At 35.9% G+C, this 19,358-nt stretch overlaps 1 protein-coding gene across 1 annotated transcript; it reads right to left on the bottom strand.

Annotated features, from left to right (window-relative positions):
- Nucleotides 1-410: 410 nt before the first annotated feature.
- Nucleotides 411-19,031, bottom strand: LOC106946045 (diacylglycerol O-acyltransferase 1-like). The gene is made up of 17 exons (XM_015030129.1): nucleotides 18,214-19,031; nucleotides 16,094-16,181; nucleotides 15,110-15,150; nucleotides 14,503-14,588; nucleotides 10,153-10,205; nucleotides 9,553-9,658; nucleotides 6,601-6,729; nucleotides 5,647-5,715; nucleotides 5,448-5,551; nucleotides 4,922-4,960; nucleotides 4,645-4,686; nucleotides 4,519-4,563; nucleotides 4,238-4,350; nucleotides 3,008-3,073; nucleotides 2,666-2,753; nucleotides 2,462-2,524; nucleotides 411-1,326 (listed from the first exon to the last, which is right to left on the bottom strand). Exons 1-17 carry the CDS (start codon nucleotides 18,438-18,440, stop codon nucleotides 1,177-1,179), a joined length of 1,509 nt encoding a protein of 502 aa, XP_014885615.1. The 5' UTR covers nucleotides 18,441-19,031; the 3' UTR covers nucleotides 411-1,176.
- Between the last annotated feature and the right edge of the window lie 327 nt (nucleotides 19,032-19,358).

Below are 19,358 nucleotides of genomic sequence, written 5' to 3'. Positions count from 1 at the left end.
GAGGCTGAATCCTTTTTGCAGCTTTTAATAAAAAGCAACTTTTTGATGAATCCCAGCTCCAATGCAGTTTAACAAAATGCTCAAACTGCTTTCATGGCATGCAATCAAGCTCTAGAGTCCTGGTGATTACCTAATTATTTGGCCCAGGAAGTAGAGCTCTGCACTAACAGGTCTTTCATGTCTCTAAAAAAAAGAAAAAAAACATCAGGACGTATTTTCCTGTTTAAAAAACTGTGTGGTACTTTTATGACATTCCACACCTTCACTTTCATATGTGCTTTAACCTTTCCATTTTTTTGAAAAAAGTTATGAAATATATGTTTACAGTGCAGTAACTATACAAATGGTCAAATCTGTTCCTTACAAATTACATTACATAACCACTAGATGGATAAAAATACAATGCTCTCTCCAGTTTCTTTACAGATTTATTTCATATGACATTGTTTAAAAATATGACACTTGGCAATCGCCCACAAAGATTAATGCATCATAACTTTTAATAAACTACACATGTTTTCAGATGGCACTTTAGGTAATAATAATAAAAAAAAATCTCATAGTCAACAGTTCTTACAGTAATGTTGACTTTACAGCAACTGGTGAAAAAAAACCCTAAAACAAAAAGACAACAGAATCCTCCCCCATACAATCATTCCTCCTCACAATAGATGGATAGATGGAAATACATTTTCCTCAGTAATTATACAATCTGTTCACAAAGTCAGAAAATTGAATTAACATCATAAAGAAGTAAGCAAAATGCTATCTTCTTGCACTGACATATAAGTTCTGCATTCACTAGAGGTTTCAGCCCCTACTCACAATCATACGTTCTAATAAGACACTAAAGTACCGATCACCTGAGTATAAAGCTGCAGTTAGCAGTTTTTCTATGGCTCTGCTATAGTTAGAGTGGTACTTCATGATTAATATATTATTAAATATTTTGTCATCTGTTAAGTTTACAAGACGTTTTACGTAAACATGACATAATCATAAAAAAAAAAAAAAAATCTTCTGAGATTATCTTGACATGTAGACTGAGACATCAGTTACTGGCTGTGTATTTAGTACCGTTTATGTCTTTGTTCATCCAGGAGAGTCAGAGGGAGGAGATCAGGAAAAAAAAAAAAAAAAAACAAGGTCTGAGCTCCACTGGTTTGTGTGTGTGTATTATTCTACTCCATCGCCGTAGTTCATCACGTAGTAGTCGTGGACGTACATCAAAACAGCAAATGGCTGGCCAATGATGATGGAGATCCACACTGCAGCGTTGCCGTAGTTACCTCGCAGGAAGCGGCCAACAAGCCATGCTAATGGAAGCTGAGGAGTTTAAAAGAATAAGTAGTCATTTTGTTTTACTGACCAACATTTAAAGTTTTATTTTATTTTTCCCCCCCTTTGGTAGTCTGCATTGTAAAGTTAAGTTCCATTGAATCAGAACCCAATGATCAAATTACTAAACCTTGGTTCTGTCAAGGCATTTGGATCTAGTCAGGTTGGGAAAGATGTTATTCAATAAACAATAAACTAGATCTCACACACAGGTCAGAGCAGATTAACTCGACTTTTTCATCTTCATGTAAATCACTGCATCATTTCTGCTTTTCCTAATCACGTCTTTGACAATAAATTCTCCTTTCCTTTCAAGTCACTACTTGAAACTATTATTTGTTTTTAAATGGAGCACTATAGTTTCTGGTATTGTAAAAAAAAAAAAAAAAAGCAAAAGTAAACTAGTAAAACTTAAATATATGACCATTCGCCTGACGTTTTAAGCCAAAAACAGAAATAGACTGCAACTGAAGTCCAACATCTGCTGTAAAGTGCTGTGTTATTATTCCATCAATCAGAAATACTTTTATTTTGATCTTCAAGTATAATAAAATCTCAAACTCAATGAATAATTATTATATAAATCAATAGGATAAATTTATCACAACAAATTTGTTTATTTGTTGCAATTATAAGTGAAAATAAGACTTAAAACAATGTACCAAATTTTTAAAAGCATATAAAATAGGCTGCTAACATTTATATTTATTTAATAGTGTGACACAAAGTCATCTACAAACATCAAGTATTCTATTCCTGCTATCACTTGATAAATGAGTGTTGTTGTTATTTCATGATGTAAAAGAAAGTGAGGAAGATGGAAACAAATAGAACAAATTGTGCCACCTGGTGAATAAAGGAAATTATGCTTCTACTTTGAGTGAGTTATACTGAAGCTCCTGCATCAGTCAAAATGATTACAATTAACTTTGCTTTACTGTGGTGCAATGCATAACTACATAAATCAGTACAGTACTGCCACTGGATTAAGAACACTTTAAAAATAAGTGCTTGTTTCGAAATGAAACACATAAACAGTCTGGAAGTTCTACAAAAATGTATGTATATTTGGTTCGATCACTCTAGGCTACAGTTGTATTGTAAATTATATCTGGTTTCTCACCTGTGCCATCATGCCTGTGAAAGCCCAGAGTCTGAACATCCTGAGGGGGACACTGACCAGGTACTAAAGCAAAAACCGAGGGAGGAAACAAAAAAAAATAACATCGGTGGAACATGTGTACCACATCTATGCTGCAGCTGTATTTGTGTGTACTACATGATAATCTGCATAAGTAGAAGGAGGCATGTAGACCGATTGTCTTACCTCATGGAAGAACGCTGACAGGAAGAAGACAGCTGACTGGCTGAACATTTTACTGAATCCTTTTCTCAGCAGAGGCTTGTAGAAATGACTACAGAGATGAACAGTTTATTTTTAGTCTGTTGCTATTAACCGAAAATAAATACATGTGAAAAGTTTGAATTTTAACACACTCATCCCCCTTTTACAAAGCGAAACAGTCATAAAAGAAAATACCTTCAATTATTTGATAAACTGCATTTAACATGAGAACAAAAAATGCATTTCTCCTTAATTCATTGTTGGGTCTATGCAAGGATGAAATGTATATTGTTAAGAACATGTTTGGGTGTGCAGGTGATTTACCGGAGACACCACTTGTGTACAGGAATGTTCCAGTTCTGCCAGAAATAAGTCACCGACTCAGAATTCCTGAAGGGAAAAATTAAGCATTGAAATCTCCTAAAACAGGTGTTAGTCCTGTCCTGGTGAATCAAACATGAGCAATACAATAAAATCTATACCTGTGATGAAGTGAAAGATTAAATAGATTTTAACAGAACTGATCAAACAGACTAAAAGCTCTTCAGAAATAAAATTTTCTAATCTTTTATCCAATCAGCTAATGCGCCAGAGAGAGGCCTCACTGGGTTATGTAACTACAACTATATTCAGTCTGAACACTGTAACAGAGGGGAAAAGACTAAAATACTAAAACTAGTATCACCAGGTTTAGGCTTTTCTACACTAAAGATTAGGTACAGTCACAAAACTGAATGGTGCATCTCCTGAAATACTACTGTGTAACCACAGTTTATTAATAAAAACACATTTTTACTATAATCTCAGTGAGACACATGGACAAGAATTATTTTTATGTGCTAAGATTAAATGTAAAAGTAAAAACTCAAAGTCTTGCCCTCGTAAAAGCAAACCATGAATAGACCTGTCACAATAACAAATTTTGCTGGATGATAAATTCTTCCAGAAGTTACTGCGATAAACAATAATATTGTTGTTTTGAGATCATTTTGAGATCAAGATAATGCTGATGGCTAAATAACAATGCGGAAACACATTCTAGAAGATCAATGATCTTTAAATTCTAATGAACATTTAATACTGGAACTGGAAGACATTTTAAATACCCCAAATAAATCAACAAAACGACAAAATAAAATGAATTTTGAAGTCCTTGTACACCAAATTGTCCTTCAATAAAAGGGCTAGTTGAAACCAAAACGCCAAACTGAAGACTTTTATCATCCAGTTTTTGGAAGAAAAAGAGAAAAAGAGAGATAAGTAATAAATCATGCAAATGGAAATTATTGAGTTTGTTTTAATTTATCATGTAATTAGTTTATTTATTGATTATTGTGACAGGGCTACAGGATGAAAATAATTTAATCCATCTTCAACATCAACTGATATTAATCTCTTAATTTTTAAATAGCTAATTCTTTCCCAGTAACATATATGGGCAGATTGCAGCACCGGCAGCGAGTCAGAGCAGGACAAATCCTCCCGATCCATGACACACAGCTTGCATGCATCAATAAAATTCAGTAACAATATACAGACACAAATAAAACCTACCACCAGTCATTGTAAAACTGTCTGTCTCCGAAGCGCAGCAGCTCGGCTGTGAAATTCATAGTTGAGTGGAAGAACCAGTAGAAAAACATCAGCCACAACAAGTGATTAGGGACCTGAAAGACAAAGTAAATGCTCACATAAGCAAACATAAAAATAATAATATACATGCTAAAATTTATGGAGCGCTGTGAATCTCGCAAATATTTGAGATCCACAGATGTGGAGAGAACAAAGACCAACATTTTACCACCTTAATTTATTTCTGAAATGACTTTACTTACAGCTAATCGTAAAAGTCTCTCAGTCATCAGGGACAGATCCATGTCCTGGTGGAGATTCAAAGCACACTTAAAAATTTGCAGTGTGAGCAAAAGTGAGAGTTAAAATCAACGATTTAGTTTTCTTACTTCAAGAGGCTTCATTGAGCTTTGAATGATGGGGACCATCCACTGACACAAAGAAAAAGTTTCAATTAATTTTTCAGATCTCTGGTACATTGAAAATATGAAATATTTGACATTTAACAGAGTTTTGATTAATTAAAAATAATATATAGCATGTAAATCCAATCAGATCCTAGTACATGAGATTACAGTTGTAAAAGTGAAGTTTTTGATTGTAATTTAATTCTGAGTAAAAAAAAAACAAAAAAAAAAAAAAAAAGCAAGACATATCAGACTGTACCTGTTGGGTGAGAAAAACTAAAAGCTGGATGAAAAACAGCTGAAAGGAGAAAAAGTTTAGTGAGTGACAATTTGTGAAAAAAAGATTATTTTAAAAAGAAAAGAAAAACTGAAATATATACGTGATCTATAAGGAACAGAGAATAATAATACAGGAAAGAAACCAAAACAATTAAAATATGGAGAAAAAAAAAACTCTGGGAACACAAATATTTTACCATAATTTATCTTATTTTTCCAAAACATAACATAAAAGTAAACACTTTATGTTTCCACACATTTTACATCCGAGCAGGAGCCCTACACTTGGGTCTTTGGACAAACATTAGCTTTATAGGATTCCTAAAGTCTACAACCAGGGACAGAAAAAACTCCAAGTAGTAAATAATTTATTTTTAATATTTACTGATAGTATTGAATATCTAACTTGAATTCATCCTTATTAAAACTTGTGGACTGAAGAACTGTACGTTTGTCTAACATACTGGACAGATAGATGCTCAACATGTAGCAAAATATTTCCTCACCATCTCAAACAGCCTCCTTAGCAGGAACTGAATGCGAATCTTAGGAGATCGAGGGAAGTTGAGCTCGTAACACAAAGTCGGAGCAAGGACAAAGTAGTACATATCTGCAAATTTGGTAGAGAGGTCAGAAAACGTGACAAAGAGAAGCATTCCACACAAACGTTACTGAAATAGTTTGCAGCGTGATGCATTTCATTACCTTTGATTGTAAGGTTGCCAGGGTAACACACTTTCTGTTCACCTCCTTTAAATTGCTGCGATGAAGGACCTGCATCAGACAATCAGAGTTCAGGTCAGGGGTCTGCAATCTGCAGCTCAAGAGCCCATGTGGTTTATGATAGTTGAGAACAAAAAGGAAGCAGGTTCACTAAGAGACGATGAGAAAAAAGGGTTTTAAATATTCTTCTGTAGGTTTTTATGGGGAACTTGAACAATGGTCTGCTAATGTCGAAAGATGATTACTATCCATTTATGCCCTTTAGGTGTAAAATTAGTTTTTTAAATAAATATAGAAATAGCAAACCATGCAATGCTATGAAATGCTATGAAAATACCATCTATAGATTTATAATATGAGTCAAGTGTAAATTGTGGCTTTATGCAAAAATTATTTATGGAAGGAAAAAATGGCTCTTTGCATTAATAATGTTGATGTTATGATTATATTTTGTACATATAATCCAGTATTTTCAAGATTTTTTTTTTTTATACTTCATATTCAAAAATTAGAATATGCATTTTGAAGAAGTTTGTCAGATTAGAAGCAACTTTTGAAAATAATCTTCAAGCAGGCATTGAACATAATCTTTATGTTCAATACCTATCATTAGAATATATATATTCTAATAACAAATGTCATGTTTTCATTTGTTCTAATTGCAAAAATCCTCATAATACCAATAAATGTTTTAAAAACATCAGGGTCTGTGTAATTAATCAATATAATGTGGTAAACTGAGTAACTAAAACGAATATGACTGTAATTTTAGTTAGACAATTTACCAGTAGATGTCACTGCAACATTGTGAGCCACAATGCAAAAATACATTTGAGAAGAGGCTGAAATATAACATATGTGATCGATATAATATTATATGCCTAACTTTTGAGGACTCCAAAAGATGCACAGCATGCATGTATATGGATGACTTACAAGACAGTGACCTGGACAGTTTCTTGGCCTTGGCGGTGCTCTGCTCCCTGCACCACCGGTTCACATCCTCATACGAATACAGCTTCAGGAAGAGGATTGTGTAAAAGCCGAGTGCAATCGCACCACCAACTGACAGGAAGTGAAGAGAAATGGTGTCAGACACCAAAGAAACCCTCCTGGAAAAGTTGCAGCGTGAACATATGCTTAATCATGGTTTGGTAAGAAAATGATAAAGGGAGTCAGGAGGACACAGGCAAAAAAATAAAAAATAAAATCAGCAAAAGCTGGAAAACATATTTGAGAATGAAGGTAGAATAAAAAAAATAAAGGAGACAGAAAACATGTTTATTATGATTGTAATTTAAGTGTACTAAAGCAAAACCGATTTCAAAGTAGATAAACAGACATCTGCAGTTATTTTAGAGCACGCAAACAAGCTGAGTAGTTTTTATGCTTGCGCTTCATCGATAGCCACCATACGTTTTGTGAAATGAGACAGAGCTGGTCACAGAACAAACAGATGCTCATATGCCACCAGGAAAAAAAGAAACAAAAAAACAAAAACACAAATAAAATCGCCTCTGTTGTGCCAACAGTGCGAAGAGGAGGTCTGCACTACACCTGGCATCAAACCACAGCAGATCTTATCCATTAACCATCTGCCTCTCCGGCTCAGCGTGGCCTCTAAACAGTGAGACCGTGTCCAAATCAGCAACTGTAGATTGTGATCATGAACACACAGCGGGGGCAAAGCTCGACCGGGAAAACATCCCAGAGGAGCCAGTAGTTTGTCTCTCAGTCACCCACTCAAATCAAGAGAAATCGCCGGAGAGGTTTCCAATTCTATTTTTCCTTTTCAGAGCAAAGCCTCAAATAATATGTACAAGTCCAGACCCGTTTCTTGATGTTAATAAGAACAAAAATCAAACCTACTTCATCATTACATGTAAAAAAAAACAACAAAAAGTGCCTTTTTTAACATCTTATGTGAGTAGTATTTAGTTGAAAGACTTGTTTTAAACAATTACAAGTCACACACTTAATAAATTCATTAAGACATTGAAAACAGATCATTATGTTTATCAAGTTCTCCCAATAAATTACAAAAAAGTCCTTCGATATGGGGCAAAAAAAAGTCAAGCATTCACTTACAGACAAAATAAATGGGATCAAATTGAACCCGAAGATAATGGCGTTAAACTCACCCAAAATGTGACACTAAAACACAGCATATACTGAACACACATACAAATATCTGCACACACACCTGCCCTCTGCCACTGCCCTTCCTGTGTGCACAGCAGCAGCAGAGATGGGAGAGCTTACAGACAGATGGAGCGACTCCCTCGCTCCTTCACCTCCCAGGGAGAGAACAGATGAGAGGAAAAACAGAAGAGAATGCCACCCAAAGTGGCAGCGAACAGAGCCTTAAACCAATGATTTACCGGGGGACTAAATATAAATGGCTTTTACAAGGAGACTTAGTTTCAAGTATGTTTGTTGACTCAGGTAAAGTCACAAGTGTCCAGAAAACTAAACTTTGCACTAATGCAACACTAACAGAACTGCATACGCCAGTTCGTGTCTAATTGGTCTCACATTTGGGATGAAGAAAAATCCAACTGTGTAAATCTGTGTGAAATATGTGTCTTTTCAAGTTTCACAATTTTACCTTTAGTAGAATACTTTCACAGTTGTACTCTGCAAGCACATATAAAATATATTGCAATATCCAGGTAAAACAAGACGCCACATTACAGTTCTCAAACGCCCACTGGGACAAAGACTTTAATTTTGGGAGATCGACAGATATTTGCATGTGAGTTGATCTTTTCCACTGATTTCATCAACCTCGGCAAAGGTCTAAAAATCAACCACTGTCCTTCTTTGCTCTGCTGTGAGAGAGGTTTGACTGACAGGCCCATCCACCAGGTCACGGCTGCACGTTTGAAGTTAGCAATAGTCAACCCACCGTTACAAACTCAGTGACTTTCTTGCTATATTTGGGAATTGTCAGGTCAGGCTTTTTAAAGATTGGTAATCGGACATCAGCCAGAAAACTGCAATTAGAGCACCCCTAATGTTCTGTGGGCCATTGTCCTTAAAAGATAAATCTTTGGCAATATTTTTGGTACATTTAGAGCAGGGGTGGCCAAGTCCAGTCCTCGAGAGCCACCATCCTGCAAGTTTCAGATGCATCCCTGCTTCAACACACCTGAATCAAATGACTGGCTCGTTATCAGGCCTCTGTAGAGCTGATCCCGGTCTGTTGGAGTAAGGATACTTCTAAAACTTGCAGGATGGTGGCTCTCGAGGACTGGACTTGGCCACCCCTGATTTAGAGGAAACAGTGTAAGCTTGCAACACCATCGCTACACTGAAGCATGGCAGCATCATGTTTGGAGGTGTAAAAAAGGTGTCCAAATTCCTTTTAGGCAACTCCAGAGTTATCACAGATATGTTAAAAAGAAAAAAAAGAAAGAAAAACACGCTGTCCACTGTCCTGTTATACAGAACAATCCTACCCATTGGTATATTGCATGGTTTTTATGGAAAACAGCCATTGTTGCTGTCAAGCTGCCTGATTAAGACATAATAAAGAGACCCTTGGATGACCTTACGCTACAAGCCACGCCCCCTTTGGCAACTCTCATCTTCTCTTCTCATCTGTTCTCTTTTCATTTCATTTCCTTTCCTCCATCTCCTCTTGACCTGCTCTTGCCTTTACAGCCAACTGGAAACAATCCAGGTATGACCAACTGGTTCATTACTGCCGCTGACCGACTTCAATTATGACTTGTTCTGGGAAATACCTTTTAACAAACCATCAATGTTAAGCAGTTCTCTGTGGTGTTAGAATATAATTTTGTTTACCCATCTAAACAACTGGATAACCGTTTGGTTTTGTTTAAGATCATTTGTCTTTGTTAGACAATAGTGAGAAACATTTACCTGACGTCATAGAGGGAACCCACAGCACCACAGCAGCAGGAAATGTTAGCAGGACTGATAAATTAATGCAGTAGACCAGAAATCCAGCAAATTCACTCAATGAACCCTGGTTATACAAGGAAAAGAGAAATGTAAGCACATTTACATCAAATCTCAAAGGCATTTTTGCCAAATTTCTAAGAACCGCTCAATAAAAAAAAAAAAAAAAAAAAAAAAAACAAAAAAAAAACAGCTTTAAACTTTTAGTCACTGCCTTGATATTGGGAGGTAAACATTAATATTTTAAACATTTGAACTGATAACATTTATAGAAAAAGCTGGCCTACTTAGTATTGAGTGAGAGAAAAACTGAACATATACACAATAACACCAAACAGACAGAGCCCAACTCAACCAAGAAGTGAACTGAATGAAGACGGTGAAAAATGATTTGTGTCTAGAGTTTGCCATTTAACATGTGCAGATGCAACTAGGGAGATCAGCTGGTCAGCCAGCTTGTCTTAACAATATCTTTTCTGCAGAACAGAAAAGCTCTGACTTCCATATTTCAATTAAAATAAAACTGTAATGTTCAGAAGCGTATGGAGTTTCTCTGCTCACCTTCGACAGCTGCCTTTCAGTGTAGAGAGCCACAAGAATGAACACATTAGACACTGAAACACATTGAGAAAACAACGCAGTTAAGACCCACTTAGTATATTGGTTTAAGATAAACAGAAGTTTTTTTTTATCATGTCTAGAACTGCTTCTTCATTGTGTTGTACTAACTATTTTTTTTAAAAGACAAACTCAAATCCTGAAGAACTAACCCAAATTTACAAAGAAGACACTGTTGGTAGGGACAAAGTCTATATTTTTAACCAGCAGGGGGCGATGGATGGCTGCTTACGTCCCTGTGCATCAAGGATTCATCATGCAGTTTTCTAACAGACACACACATTAAAATAAGTGTCGGAAGACCCACTTCTTTATTATTTACACCTTTATGCTTAAAACCCAGAGAGCAAAGACACTCGGATTTGCACATTAGCAAAAAGAAATAAGCTACTTTTTTTTTTTTTTTTTTGCAAACCAATGCAAAAAGCAGCCATAATTGTTTTGGTGCATGATTAATTTTCACGCAAGTATTTGCAATTAGTGATTTATCTCTCTCAGTTAATTTCTACACCATTATAATTAAACAGACCAATCTGTAGCGTCATCATTAATATAAAGCCTAAAAGCTTTTGTTACTTTTTAATAAAACCTAAAATGTGCTTGTTCCAAGCAAAATATGCACATAGTGCACAGATCACATCTATAAAAGAAGAAAGCAAACAAATGACTTCCTGAGAAGTGCCCAATATACAGGTGGATCCAATCAGTAACGACAATTATCCAATCATGTTAAGAACAATCCCGAGTAGCTGCCATTATACAAATGACAGCTGATTGTAGCAGGCCCAGTCATGGAATGATAACATATTTTTGTAGTGCCATCTGGAGCTGAAAAAAAGAAGTCACTCAAACAACATGTCGAATCCTTGAGGGGTCACTGAAGAAATGCACCGTAGATTAGAGAAAGCAGACGTATTCACAGCAGCCATCTTTACATTCTGAAGTACAGAGGTAGAAATCACAATATGTCAAAATATAGATATTACACCTCAACACAGGAGCCAAGAAGTTGAACATTTTGTCTTCCAGACATTAACCATAAGCACACAACCAAAAGCGTTTAAGAACATCGCTCAAAGTTTATGAGTGGCCTACACAAAGTCCTGATTTCAGTTCCACAGAAATTCTGTTGACAGCAATGATGCCTACAGACAAGCCGTGGCTGTCTCAGTTACACTGGTTCTGGTTGAAAGAATGGCCAAAATACAGAGCAAGCTGCTGAGAGAGCTTGTGATGAAAATTTTATACATCTATTAATTTGGTTTAAACTTAATGATATAAATGTTAATGCTGGAAACTCTATTCTAGTTTATCTTTGGGACCTTTGTTACCTTTTATGGCACACTTTGCATATGATGTACTGTGGTGTTTCTATATATGCGTTTGAAAGCTTTGCATTTGATGCCTTTAAAACCAAACAGGAGCCTACAGGAAGAATATTAAACTGAGTGAAGGAGAAATAAAGAACGACTGAACTTGAAATTAAATATCAAAGTACGTTAGAAAACATATCAGTAATTACTTTTGTTATGAAAAGTTATACCAGTTTGTCTTTAGTCTTCAGTTGTCTCTGAAAACTGATTGAACTGATTAAATATTGCCAATAAAGAATTATTCTAATACACCAGTGTTGAGAAATGTAGATTTGTAGAACTGTAGATTAAAGTACATTTAAATAAATAATATGAGGTTACATAAAACAGGATTATTACATCACATTTTTTTAACATTGTGTTCAATGACAATGTAATAAAATAACACAAATAAAGCTTGTAACAGGATCTTGTTTGAAGCCAAATAAAAATACTGCTATATAATTTTTTGCCAAAAAAACAAAACAACACAAATTACAGTTAGATACCTAAAAGTGAAGTGAAATATTTAAGTCTGTAACTGTAATAACTTGTCCAGCTCCTACATGTAGAACCTGTTGGATGTGGCAGAGCAACACATTTGCAGAGCAATGAAAAAAGCTGATCCACCCCTAATAAACCACTTCCTGACATGTAAAACTTTCTAAGGCTGGCCTTGCAAACTTTATCCATTTTGCTGGCAGGCACCATCATTTGAGAGTTAAAATGTGTGTGTAAGCTTCTGCAGTGACTCTCGGTGTCCCTGTGGGGGAATGAGCCCTGCTCCTGTCCGTGCCACTGTTAAGAAACTCCAATTCTCACCTGTCTCTTTACCCGCCGTCTCTGCAGTCATTTGCCTCAACTCCATCTATTTTTCCCTTCTCTTCAAGCTCTTTCCCTGTCTTGATGCAGAATTTCACCTCCTCTTTTTCCATCTCCTCTCCCTTTTCCCAGCCCTCCATACATCTTCGCTCACTTAATTTAATCTTCCATTAAACACTTCCCCTACTCCACTTCTTACCTCTCCGCTCCTGTCTCTGTTGCTCACCACCCAGATCCCTCCCCCCACTTCTCTGCAGGAGAGTACCAGTGTTGGTATATAGGGCAGGTGATTGTCCCACTAGAGACACTGCGAGCTGCACTGCTGCAGACCTTCACTGCAATGTAACATAAGGATAAATATGGAAGGAACTGCAGCAGTGCACAGCATGCACCTGTGTGCTGCTGCAAACAAGGCAAGTTCTACGTGAGGCTGAACTCACTGCACTACTTGAGGAAGAGAGGAATTTAAAAAATAATACGTTAGATACAACATGTTTTTTCCCCAGCCGTACATAAAAGAGTTTTAAATGATCTCATTGTGGCCCCAAAACATAATGCATGCTACATGTAACGTCTAAATTTGTTTGATTATCTTTTGCAACCGTGGTTTAGTCAGTGGTTGGACCACTGAGTAATCGTAAATGACTACTAATTTGTCTTGGAAGTTTGACATAATAATTTTCCATTTATATACGTTAGCAATCAATACAACAAACCTGCAAAGGACTCTTAAATGTCCTTCTTACTCCCTTAGCTACATTAGTTAGATTTGCTATAATCGTGTTTTTTCTTTTCTTTTTCAGTCTGCTTTGCTTCATCTTAAAAGCTTATGTGCCTCCTGTGTCTTGGGTAACACTACAAGCTGTGCATGTTTGCTTTTCATTCGCTGGCAATCACTTCCTTCAAAACTCAGTTTACAAGGTGGTTGAAACAACGTCACTGGCGACACAGATTTAAAAGACAGCGAGAATAAAAAGTCATTATTAAAGAAAGATAGATATTCTCATAGATTTTTGTAATGCCAGTGGCTCTAACACTTATAAGACAGAGAGGAGGGAAGGTATGCAGCAAAGTTCCCATGCTTAGGAATTCAACATCGCCTGACTGCATTAAGGAATAATAGTCATCTTATTATAACTACGGCTCTTCATACCTCAATCTGGAAAGCTGCTTGTTTTTTTTTTCTTTTTCTTAAGTACAAAGGTGTTTATGTCTAGTTGGGTAATAAATATGACAGTGGCCTACATAAATAAAAGACATGAGTACTGTAACCAGCAGTATTAAACTAAAGATTTTGTTTTATTTAATAACATGCAAGAACTACTGGCCAGTAAAACTCATTAATAAACTGCAGTGAAAGAGAAAGACTTAATCTAGTGTTAAATTCCTCCTTTTACTCCTGGATGATTGAATCATCAACTCTCTTTGTCTCTAATTACCATAGTCAACAAAGGCTCAGACATGTAATTTTGCATTAAAAAAAAAAAAAAAAAAACTTTTCTGTGTTCCTCTAGCAGAAGTCTTTCTCTACTTTTGTTTGGTGAAGAATCATAGTTCACCTATTGTTGTTGAGGTTAACTCATGCATTCATCATCCACTTAATCAACACACCTGTGTGATGAAAATTTTCTCAGCCATGGTGATCTGAAAGAGTTTAACCAAATCCTTCAGAGACTTCAGAGGCTCCGTATACGACTACAAGTCGTTTCAAATATGAAACACATCAAATCTTTCTGTAGGAAATCCCTCAGAAGATTTTTCACCTTCATAATGTCAAATGTTCAACAAACTACTCCTTTCAAGCCACTTACTGGTCTGGTGACGCAAGACTCGCATACAAAATTTTGAAATCCAAAACCAGCATCTGCAGCTTGTGTCCCCACACAGATACATAAATCTTAATTTAGTTTTCAAACAGCGACATACTTAGAAAATGTCATTTGCATATTTCGTGAACCTGCCAGAAACTATCCTTTGTTTTTTTTTGTTGTTGTTTTTTTTAAACATGATCTTTCAAAAATGTTAAATGAACAAAAAGATTACATGAGAAAATGCATTACTTTTTGAAGTTGTTTGGTAAACAATAATATAGATTTTTTTTTTTTTTTTTTTTACCTACCAATCAACAAGCACGCTGCAGGCCAGCTGTAGGGGTCATTCAGAAACAAGGAAATGACTTGAATGGGGTCGACAAGAATACCATACCTGGAAGAATATGCAAAGACATGTTTGAAATAACAACGTCTCCATTGCTGTGAAGAACACACAATATTTAAATGATTAAAATTGAGAGCTTTAAATAATTAAGTACTTTAAATAATTCCTGTGTTTGAAGCACTGACTTTATAAACACCAAATGATTCCACTTCTGATAGCAACAGTGAATTCAGAGCTCCAGTGAGTTTTGTTAATGAGTTAACAGGTAAAGTTCCACGGCCCAAAGCTGACTCTCAAATGTTTTAATTATTATAATAAATAGCATATTTATTATAATGTATTATTTCCAGGATGAAAAGCATCTTGTTTAAAGAGCAACAACACTATTTATAGATACATAAAAACAATTATATAACAAGTAGTTTGTTCACGTCAAATTTATGAGACTATAGTCACATAAAAATCCTCATTCTATCGGATATAAATGCAGCAAAAAAGTTGTTTAAATAACTTTTAAACAACTTTAAAAGTTATTTTAAAGTTTTTTTTTTTTTTTTAAACATACTCACTTTAAAATGTTTTCTAAAAAGAGACGAGCATTACTCAGGACCTGTAGCAAAACAGAACATCAGGGAAAAAAAACAAAACATTGTCAGTTTCAAATTGTTTCGCAGTAATACAGATTACAAATACAAAGAAAAACCTGTGAGGCTTTTCATTCCTGGAACTGACTTACTCATTGCAACGTGGCTAATTCAATATCATTTGTTTTTCTTAGCACTACGACTCATAAGGAAGAGCAAAACTGTGCAGCAAGTTCTTTGACAGAGGCAGCACACATACATTCAGCATTAGATTATCCTTATTAGAATATGCCCCGAACCTTTTTCTGATTTTGTATTAAATCAAAATGACAACAGATGAAAACGGTTAGAGATCCTAGCTTTAATATATTCAATTAACTGAAAGAAACACACATTTATCTGTATTATTTATTGATCTGGCAGTCAATAATAAGGGCAGAAAATAAATTTGCTGCTTTAATATCATTTTTCTCTATTCAATATTATAATCGAGTCCAGTTTCAAATATTGTAAAGTACATTTTTATGTTGTTGATGTTACCTATGGTAATCATCTCATCTATGTAGTCCTATTAAAAGCAAAAATAAAAGCAAATTTTAAAAAAAAAAAAAAAAAAAACACAGACTCAGCTATAATTTAAATGTTAATGGAAACAACTGTTATACCATCTGACCAAAGAGGAAACAATTAATAACTGATTGTGTAGAAATACAAGTTCAGCTTCTTCAGCAAAGTGAAGCTGATCGTTTTGAGATCCGAGACGACAGCTGACCGTCTATTGTGTGAAATATTATTTTTAACACCAGCTGAAAACTCATTGGTTATGAATTTAGAAAACGTTGGCACCTAAAATGGACGTGAGAGCTCACACAATAATTTCACAAGCAGTAAAAAGTGGCAGAAGTACGCATGGAACATATTAAATGTTGTATGTGTCAAAGTACTTGAGGGAAGACAAATAAAACTTACCAGCATCACCACACACCAGTTGATTACTCCTCTGTAGTTCCTATAACCGCTGGCAGAACTCAAAAGAGACTCCTGTGCCTTGTGACAGCTACAGCAACCAAACAAATAAGACGATGAGCAGAAGAGCAATTTAAATCCATCTGACTCTAGAGCTAAATTAAAATGTGTTTCAAAGTTTGATTACTAAAGAGAAGAAGAGACGTTTGTGTCTCATTACCCTGCATACTCAGATGTGCAGGCAGGATAATGAACCCAACGAGAACCACAGGCAACATGTAATAATTTAAAATACTGCGCTGCACAAGTCTTTTGGTACAAACCTGATTCTAATAAATAGCATAATGAAAAATGTGCAATTAGTTAGTTTGTGTTCCATTATCTTATTTAAAAAAAAACATATTTTACAGATTGAGTATTTCAAAAGTCAGCATTAATCGCTGCATAAAATATATCAGCAATTTACAAACATTTGCATAAAAAAATAAATAGGAAAATAATAACACAAAGGAAGCACAAAAATATTGAAAAACTGTTTTGTGTGCTAATCACTTGTCACCAAATGCTGCATTTAAAAGTTTCTCTAAAAAAATAAAATAAAATCAGACAATGAAATAAGACAATCATTCTATGAACCTCTTTCAAAAGTACAGAAACTGAAAAAAAATAGTCATGTTTAATACATTAAGATATATATTCAAATAGGTTTCAAGCAGGCATTACTTGTTTTTCATTAACACGTCATTTCTTCTTTTTTTATTGGTCAGATGTAATATTCTAATCCGTAATGTGTTTTTATTAGCTGTACACACATCAATCTGAGTATTATAACTTATATACTTAGTGAATTGAGTTACTGAACTAGATTAACTTTTCAGTGATTTCCTCATTTACTAAATGGGTCCTTATAAGAATGGAGAATTAGAGAAATCGAACATCCAGATTGCCACAACCCGAGTGGTTGACACAGAAAACATTGCACCTGCACTTTACCCAGAACACTATAACCCCACAGAGAAACATGGTGTGGGCAAAATCATGTTGTGGGGATGTATTTATTCAGTGTGGAGAAGAAAAATTGTTCAGACTACAAGACAAGCCTAAAACTCAACATGTTAGAGGCTCTAAAGGACTTGAGACTGTCCCCAGTCCAGCAGGACAACGACCACGCTTATCCATGGGTTAGAATGGCCTAATCAAAGTCTAGACCAGGGGCCTTCAAATCCATGCATGTGTCCTGCAGTTTTTGTGCAACACACCAGAATCAATCGGCTGAATTACCTTCTCAGTATGTAGTCAAGTTCTCCATAGTGCTAATAATGATCTCCTTATTTGGCTCGGTGTTGAAGCAGAGACACATCTACAGGTTGCAGGACTCCAACCTAACAGGCCTGGATTTGAGGACCTCTGGTTTATACCTCTATAAAGTGCAAGATTTATATGGTCATATTTCTAAATAAAATATGGCCTAATTCAATTTTGGACAAGGGATTCCTGACTTTAGTTTTACCACATTCTGATCATCTTACAACAGCAGGTGCCAAACAAGACTGGTCACTCACAAAACACATTAATGTTGCACAATGTATGACACAATACAAAGACAACTTCTGTCCCATTCTTTAAGGGAGTGGTAGTTAAATAAAATTAACAAAGGAGATTCCATCAATTCACCATTTAGCAAATTATAAAGTAGCATAAAGGTAAGGATTTAGTCACGTTGTGTTGTGTCACGTGGTCTGGTGTGACTGAATTAGTTCACGTTTAATGAGCTATGAGAGAAACAAAGTAGCTGTAGACAGGCAGGTTGTTATGCGATTTATGTGGATTTTTATTCGTTTCTTATGAAAAAATAAACCTTATAGGAGCTTTACGACAAAGTATCATTGAATGAATGATAAGTGCATGTCAAGAGAGAGCTAACAGGGCGTGTTTAAGTCGATCAGACGACCCAGGCCCACTTATTCTCACTTCTGCTGGACAACCATAGCATTTGAGGTCACTTCCAACATTTACGAAGCAAACGTATCTCTGCAGAAGAACCTTTTGCATCCCCCGTGCTCAAGAGTTGAAAACAAACGCCTAAAAACGTCCAGCTCTTTCTAAGGCGGTCTCTCTCTTACCTCAGTCGGTCACCGACTTCACCCCTGCGTTTCTTTTTCTCGCTCTTTGCAGCGGCCAGCTCCAGGAAACTCTCCCGTGTCCTCTGTCCATCGTGGAGGCTGACGTCGCCGTCCACTAAGCTCGCCGTCCCCGTTGCAGAATCCCCGTTCGCCGCCCGCACCGTCGCAGCTCGCAGAGTCGCCCCTCTTCTGCGAGTCAGAGCCCCATTTACATTCAAGTCACTCATAATGACCCGAATTAAAACTTGCAAAACTTTTACTGCGTACTACTCCCCCTTTTTCGACTCCTTGCTCGGGGACATACCACGCTTGTTGATACAGTAGCACTCAGTCTGTAATGCTTCAGTATTAAAGGAGGAAGTGAACTATGGGGGAAAAAAAAAACCAAAAAAAAAACAATCCACCCAGGGCTCAGATTTCCAGAGTTGACTTTGAAGTGGGAGTGAATTCTTGAAGCCACGTAAGTATGGTAGGTGAAACCAGTCGAGCAGTTTGAACTCGTTTAACTGGTGGAAACTGTAACCAGCAGATGAGTCCTATCCCGGAGCTATCACTCATTTCATAAATAACAAGTGGAGACGAGTTTCAGCGATGAAACAAACATGATGGAAAAAGCCAGGTAATGTTTAGATCACGGAATGCAAGTTACGTTAGGGGTCTTGAATAAACAATATATTGAATGTGTAGGATAAAGTTTTCTGTTTATTATCTTACGTCCATCTTAAAAATGTCATGAAGTAAAAAAAAAAAAAAAGAGCGTCGAGGCGGCTTGCAAACCCATAACAACCGTGTCGAGCTGCTGCTTTACCGTGTTTTACTTCCTACACCACATGGACATCACTTCCTGTCTGAAACTATCCCATTTGTTTGTGTTGTCAGAAAATCGCACTGTCTTGAATGTAGCTGTTTGACATATTTCTTATGGAATGATCTCCAAATATTTAAGAAAAATAACATAAAAAGCATCAGATATACAAGCCTCACATGTAGAAATGTACTTTTAATGAGATTCTTTGTGATAATAATAATAATAATAATAATAATAATAATAATAATAATAATAACACCTACAAATATATATAAAAAGAGTCCTGTTAGTTAATATTTTTGGTAAAAGTTAACTCTGCAGCCATCTTTTACTGTGG

This window comes from Poecilia latipinna, unplaced genomic scaffold (genome assembly GCF_001443285.1).
Source record: "Poecilia latipinna isolate Pla-1442-1.1 unplaced genomic scaffold, P_latipinna-1.0 Scaffold11, whole genome shotgun sequence".
NCBI lineage: Eukaryota > Metazoa > Chordata > Actinopteri > Cyprinodontiformes > Poeciliidae > Poecilia > Poecilia latipinna.
The sequence above is the reverse complement of the archived record's forward strand: the minus strand, read 5'-3'. Positions and strand labels throughout refer to the sequence as shown.